Genomic DNA, 8,033 nt, shown 5'->3' with positions numbered 1-8,033 from the left:
AAACCCATTCCAAATGTAATTTGTCTGACATCTTCGTAAGTTGCATGGGAATTATGAAATAAAATTATATCATTAAAACATGATAAAGAATATGACTTTTTCAAAAAGGAAAGAAATGTTGCATCAAGGATAGTAACCATAATAATTAAATTGAAGTATTTTACATGAAATAAACATAAAATATATTTGATCAAATTGATATCTTGAGACACATTTTTGAAACGTTAGTATTTTTATCTTGAAAAAAATTATTTGACACAGTGTGATACAAACTTAGAAGGGCATAACAAAATAAGTGATCATTTTCTTTAATGTAAGAATACAAAAAAGAAATTACAATGGTATATTAGAATTTTATTTATATATTATGGATGTGAAAACATGTATTTGAAACATTTGAAATGTGATTCATAGTAGTATACAAGTAAATGAAAAATTTATTTAAATTCTATAATCGTACAATAGTATAGTAAGTGTAATAAAAATTAGAAAATATTAAAGTGCCAAATCAAAATTGTACTTGCATGGGACAAAGTATTGAAAAAAAAATATTACATCAATTTTTTTCTAACAACTTAAGTTTATTTTCTTCATCCTTGTGCTTGGTGACTTATCTACCCTTTTTCATTTTCTCATAGCGATCATATGTGAATGGAGGCATTATTCTTAGACATTGTAAAGATTTAACATGAGAAATGGCTACAAATGTCAATCCTAGTCTTTCTCTTGGTCCTATATCAATGGTCGCTTTTGGAAGAGTCAAACCTTGAGATTTATGTATAGTCAATGCCCATGCCAATCTTAAAGGCAATTGAAGTGTTGTACCTTTCTTTATTGGTGTAATTGGAATTGTTTTTGGATGATTGTCTTCAAATGGTAGTCTAGAATAGTTATTAAACTCAACCATCACATATGTTGGAGGTTTAGGTGGAGCACCACCTTGTTTGTAGACTATAATTCAAACATACCCCAAAGATCCATTTACAAGACCTGCTTGTACCCATAGATTTGATGTTAGCATTACCCTTGCATCATTACAAAGTAGCAATTCCAGATCAAGCTCGTCATTTGAATAATCTTCCAATGCATTACCATTTCTTGCTTTTTTCGCAACACTACATGCAATAGGATACTTCAATGAATGCAACATTTTTCTATTATGACTATGAACATTTTCATTTGTTGAGAATAGATGGACATAATTTTTGTTAGGATAAACCGCGGACAGAAATAAAAACTACATGAAAATATAACCAATAACAGAAAATAATAGAACACACAGAAATGAACACAAGGCACCAATATTTAACGTGGTTCACCCAATCCCTGGGCTACGTCCACCAAATAGCAAGTCCGATCTTATTACAATCCAGTGATTACAACCTGATTACAATCCGTAATCCCTTACAGCTCAATTCCACCACAAGAACCAATTTCGTATCACCACATATAAAAAATACCCAACCCTAAGCCCTTTTTATACAAGTATTAACCCGCTTTAGGGTTATAACATGTCGGCCATATGTCGGCCATAACATGTCGGCTACCATGTCGGCTACTTCCAAAAAAATTTTATGAAGTATGTACAGTACTTTCCTGATCAGTCACCACAATCTAAAAATTTTCAAACTATAAATTTGTTGGAAGATCTATCTTGATAGGGGTTCTTGTCATTAGCAACCTCCAATCATCAATTTGTGGTTTTGCATCTCCTATATTCATCAAAAGTTGTTGAAATCTTTGTTGATCATCATTTTCCCCATCTTGTCTGAATATCTTATCCAAAGTGACAACAATCTTGAATTCCTGCCATAGCAACTTTGCCCTTCTATTACTGTCATATGCAAGTCTGTCACTTACCGGAGGAAGTTGGCCCAAATCTCCTACCAAAATAATAGATACACCTGAAATATAGGAATGAAAATATTTATGTCAAAAAATATAATTTGAAATTATATTTTACTAATGTATTAGTCTATATTTTTTACATGGTGCACTTGTTAATGAGGAAAAGTGAAGCCGTTTACCTCCAAAGCTTATATTTGCATTTTGTGAGAATGCTTGTCGAAGTCAAGAGTCTATGTTCTCCAACATGTTCTGACCAATGAAGCTCATTTCATCAATCAAAATATACTTGATATGTGCCATTTCTTCTTGAAAACTGGTGAGTCTTGTTCCTTCTAATTGAGAGAAATTTCGTATTGGTATTTTTAATTTTGCATCAACTGTAGAAGCTCCTATGTTGAATGTTGCAACACCTGTTGGTGCAATTAATAGAAGTGGAGATATAGAGGGCATTGCTAAATTTTGAAGAGATTGACTAATGGCGCCAATTAGATAGGAATTTCCAGTGCCTGCTGTTCCTTGAATTATCATGAGCAATGGCTCCACATTCTGATTTCTGTGATAGTGTGTCATAATAATGTCAACTGCCTTTTTCTGTTTTTCACCAAGGGTCATGTAGTTGATGCATTGGGGAATGTCATCATATATTAGATAGCCATGATTCTTCATATTACTTATAAAATTGATTGTTGTAGTAGTGTACTCTTCTCCCTTATAATCAATAGACCAATTTGTATGTTTGCCAATGTCTCTTCTCCCAAACATGTCTATTTCTGAGCACTCTATGTTTTGACCATGATGCAACCTAGATATAATTTCCCATTCATGTTCTGTTGTATTTCTTTGAACATTGTCATTGTCTTTAGTGTTAGAATCACTTGGATTTTCATCATTGTTTGTCACCATAGTACATTGAACATGCCAAGGAATATAATTAAATATCTCCCAGTTATGTACGATGGTGTCATCATTATGACCAATATCTCGTTCTATATCACAAAATGACTTGTAGAGCAATAATTCTGATAAACAAAATTCAACCCATTTAGATGATTCGTGTGAAGGCATAGATACAAATCTAGGAAACACTCTGACTATTGCTGCTTTGTCCCTTGGCTCCCATTTATTCTCTCATCTTCTTTAGGATTATATATCCATGATCTTGCTGCATCAATTAATGTGATAGCTTCCATACATAGGGGCTTTTTTTGTACCCATCAATGAAAGATTTTGTTTGTTCTTCAAAATTCTCTTCATCATTTCCATTTTCATTATTTATAGTTATAGGTTTGAAGACCTCACGGGAGACATTTAGATTAACAAATCTTCTACTACACTCTACCAATGGAAGCTCTAATAGCATATGACATGTTTCTTGAGCACCAATGTCTCTTTCTATAATTGTCTTAGTTAGAAGTTTCCTATATGCACGTGTAGCTAAATAATCTGAGTTTTCCATGTTGGAGAGGTGCATCAACATTTGGTGGTATGTTTCTAAGCTTTTCTCTACTTTTGCTGCATATTTGGCAATGTATTTCACTATAGCATGTTTGAAAAGAACAGGTTGCCAATCTATATTTGCTCTCCGTAGTTGTAGTATGTAGCGATTATGTGAATTGAATCATTCATCATTTCTGGCTGGTTCAAATTTCTTTTCACCTGTTTCTCTGTCTTCATATAATTTTGATCCCTCTAGGTTTAATGGCCAAGGTGCATTATACCTATAATAAATATAAGAGAGTTATGTAGTTAGTCATGTGAAGGTAGTGACCAATTTGCAATTTTGGTTTAAATATCACACTATAATGAAATGATTACCTGCAAACCATATGCCCCCCTTTTTTTTGCAAACATGCACCCTCCTTACAAATTGTGTGTCTTTCTACACAATTTAGGATCTTCTCATATTCATGGTCTAGATTATTCTCTACAAGTTGTCTCGTGTTTTTGAGACATGGGTGTTGTTGAAAATTCATGAAAGGCTACAATGCAAAATAACTTGAATGAGTAAATTAGGTCATATCAAGTTATACCATAGAATACATATTTATAAACATACCTATATATTTCGTTGGTGAGGATCTTCTCTAGGGTTCCATGCATGAACAATAGAATGAAAATATCTTTCAGCACTTTTGCGTTCTTCCTCATTTGACCAATCAATATTATCCATATTAGGTGTCCCTTCAATCCATATGAATCCATGCACATGTTGGGACCCCCTATGTTGCCATTCATATCTACACCAAAAATATTTGACATTCATTCCATTTTCTACAATCTCTTTTCTAAACATAGAGTGTCTCAAGTGCATATAGTGTGCCACAATGTGAGGATAATCAATTATATTTTGCCTACGCCAATTTTGAGCTTCGTGTGGATTAGTTGGCATTGTTCCTAGCATTAGCACATGTAAATTAGGCCAATACATATCTGCTACACTCAATGTGAAAAATATTGTAGGACAACCAATTCGAGGAAGCAAATCTATCAATTCTACATGAGATTTTGCCCAATATGACCTTATTCCCCTTAGTGTTGTACGAAACTGCATCAATTTATCTACCAATCTAGAGTGAGGTGTAGTTTCCATATGTTGTCACAACTCATTGATGGTGATTGGCATGTCTTTAAAGTTTCTCTTTACAAACACATAGGTTGAACTCTATGCACAATGTCTCATGATCATGTTATTCATGAAATATCTAAATCTAAGATGTTTGCCAAAATGATGATCCCTATATTGCACAAGATGCTTTACAAATTCATGAAGATATACGTGTCGCAACCATGGTTCTAGCCAATCACAGGTACCATTAGGAAATAGTGTTGGGAATGCCATATCCAATAATCCTAATGTGACATACTCATTAATAGTTGACACACCAATACTCAGCCAATCTATTAATGATGCTAGGTTTGCATTAGGATTATTAACCCATGCATGGATAAGTTCCATTTCCTTTTGTGCATTAGGAGGTCTTGAAGCCATTGATATTGTGTGTTTAATTACATTCCCTTCATCTGTCCCTATAACTGGACCAAGGAAAATAATATCATTTGCATCTGTATCAAACTCCATATTTACCATCTTCAATCTATGAAAAACATTTTCATCTCTATTTCTAGGCAGATCATTGAGAGCATCTTCATTAATTTGAACATCAAAGTAAAATTTATCATGCTTTATTTTATATTTGAGGGCTTTGTATACATGATCTCTATTCACAGTAAAGTCATATTGTGTCCCACGTGGATCTCTCCTTCAAATAATAATAATTGGCAACTTATCTATTGTATGTGGCAATATGTTTGAACCATGATCTATATTTTTTGGGAAACTTATTGTGTTTCCTCTATACTTAAATTGGCCACCAGTTGCATGTGTCACTTGCAATATGGGACTCACTCGTGCAATTAACATTTCCTCAACTTGTGTCAAGTTTGCAAGCTGTTTTGGTTGAGGTCCTGGATCCATATTATTTGAAGCTAAGAATCTATTATTTCCTCTCTCTTTTCGGCATCTATTATAGACTGGACCTTCTAAGGTGTGTGACACTTTCATTCCTAGATAACATTCTTGACAAATATAACACATGTTTGGCATTCTTAAGATATCCAATTTTTGGCAAAACTACATTTGGAATCTATAGAAATTATCATGAAGATTTCCATTTGGGTTTTGTGTATTTTGTACATTGCGTTGTCTAGCTAAATTTATGCCATGTTGAGTTGTATGATGGGGTGTTTCGAGAACACATTCAATAGTCCTTGAAACTTCATTTTGAAGATCCAATTCCATATTTGTAGTCAAGGGTTGATTATGCGTCTCACTGAACTGTAAATCCACTTGATGTCTTCCTTCTATCTCACAATGTGATACTCCATCAGATGTTCTTTGACGACAACTTCTGTTACTATTTTGTTGATCTCTATTTTCAGATTATAATTCTTGTACTAATAGTTGTGCCCTTCTAGCATAATTTTGTCTTTAGAGTTCATTACTCCTTCTTTCATCTCATCTTTGATCTTCTGTCATTTTTTCTTTTCGACGTCTTCAATATTCCCTTTGATATTCTCTCTGATACGCCCTCTGTGGCTCTATTTGATATTGTCTCCTTTCCTCATTAGATTGAAAATTTTGTGCTAATAGACTCATAGCTATAAAGTGAATAAAATCTTCAATTAATGAGAAATATCTTGAAATTTATGTTGACAAAAAACATCACGGATAAGAAATATGGTGACATTTAATTTATTACCAAATATCAAAGAATTGTAAAAGTAATATAAGAAGGATATTTTCTCCATAGGAGAAATGCATACATAAATATAAAAAATACTAAACTCCCATTTATATAGAAACATATATTTAATTTATCTAAGAATCGATACCCTTTAAAGATGAAGTATATAGAAACAAAATTTCCTTAAACATTGTAACTCCAAAATATTAGACTGGTTCACTATTTCAAAAGAGCAAGAATTTATTGCAGTGGTGTAGAAACACTTGGAGTTCTTAAATGATGAAATGAAAATTTTCTCCATAAAAGAACTACATACATAGACATATGAAATACTAAAAACCCTTTTATCTAGATACATATCTTCAATTTTTGTAAGAATCCATGCCCATTAAACATGGATTGTATAGAAAAAAAATTCCTTAAAATTATTAATGCAAAAATAGTAGAGTGGTTTATTATTTCATCAGAGCAAGATTTCATTATAGTGGTGTAGAGACACTTGGAATTCTTCAGTGAGGAAATTAGAATTTTCTCCTTATATTCCTCATCATAGCGCATGTCTTTCATATATTCACAAAATTGGACTCCTTTCCTCCATGCCTCAAGAATCAGCTTTGTATAGTCTTCCATTTGTAGGATTTGAAGATCTTGCACATCTCAAACATTTAGGCTTGTGCCATGCATTTCATTGACCATTATTTTGCAACACTCCGCAATGACTCTTCCCAATCTATCCAAATAGGTTTCATCATTTCCATCTGATTCAATAGAAGCATCTTGAAGTAGTGGGCTCCCAATAGTTATTTCAGATTCACTTTGGTCAACATCCATTTTATTATTTCTGATCTATATAAAATTATGAAACACATTAGAAATTTTAGCTTAAAAAAATAATAATCAACTTACATAGAAATTTAATTACTTTTTATTTATTTAATTTATACATATGGGAATGAAGATAAATAAAAATAAAATAACATACAAATGCAATTTTACTAAATGATAGAATAATCAAATTTAATATCGAACAAAAAAAATTATTTACTAAGTAAATATAGAAAACAAAGTTGAAGTTAAGTACATTATTTAAGAAGTAGTTGAATGGATTTCAAACCTACTTGATTTCAATAGAAAAGGAAATAGTGAGTGATTCAGGAATACTTCAAATAGTAGTTTTTAGTTCAAAGACAAATGAAAACTCAAAATTATCTATCAAGTAGTTAATCTCAATACAAAAAATACTATGAGTTGTTCAATATGATTGTGCTAGAATCCATCGTCCTCCAACCCATTCTTGTGCTAGCCGTAATTGGGAGTATACAAATGGAAGTAGAGTATGAGTATCAGGGAAATATACTTCATATAACTCTTTCATGCTAAGAGGTGACTCAAATGTATCAATAATCACTCCCCTTCACCAACAGTCAATTTGTAGTACTTCAACACAAAGGTCAACTTCTATAATTGAAGGCAATGGTACTTGAGGTGGAATTTGATGCATATATTGAGGAAAGACCTCTTCCACAAGGGGCTCTGGAACCACTTCATCAGTTATGAAATGTTTATATCTAACATAATACTTGGTTTGTGTAGTATTATGAACACGTCCTATGATAGTTGCTTCAAACCAAGCACCCTCAAAACCATTCTCATTAGATGACACTTCAACCTTCATCCCTATATGCACATCCATGTCTTATACCTTTTTGAATAGTTAAAATAATAGATAACTTTACTTGTTAAAATAATAACATAAACATCATTTTTAATAGTAAAGAGAATTTATAATATTCATATTATGAAAATATATTTTCAAAACATAGAATGTAACAAAAAGTAATAGAAAAATTATTAAGTTTATATTATTTTTTTTGCAAAGTTGGAGTCTCGTAATTGAAAAATATAGTAAATTACAGAATTATAAATAGAATTTTAAAAATG

General features: G+C 32.0%; 1 protein-coding gene across 1 annotated transcript in view; it reads right to left on the bottom strand.

Moving 5' to 3' along the window:
* Nucleotides 1–2,460, bottom strand: part of LOC149532837 (uncharacterized) — an 18,626-nt gene extending 16,166 nt beyond the window's left edge. The window contains exons 1-3 of the mRNA XM_089805772.1: nt 2,163–2,460; nt 1,682–1,904; nt 969–1,115 (exon numbers count right to left, since the gene is read on the bottom strand). Of these exons, the coding sequence (XP_089661898.1) occupies nt 969–1,115; nt 1,682–1,904; nt 2,163–2,460 (668 nt within the window). The remainder of the gene's footprint in view (nt 1–968; nt 1,116–1,681; nt 1,905–2,162) is intronic.
* Nucleotides 2,461–8,033: the final 5,573 nt, after the last annotated feature.

The sequence above is a fragment of the Cupressus sempervirens genome, chromosome 10 (genome assembly GCF_028749045.1).
Source record: "Cupressus sempervirens isolate cs-2001-9-10 chromosome 10, ASM2874904v1, whole genome shotgun sequence".
NCBI lineage: Eukaryota > Viridiplantae > Streptophyta > Pinopsida > Cupressales > Cupressaceae > Cupressus > Cupressus sempervirens.
This window is presented reverse-complemented; position numbering and strand designations above follow the sequence as displayed.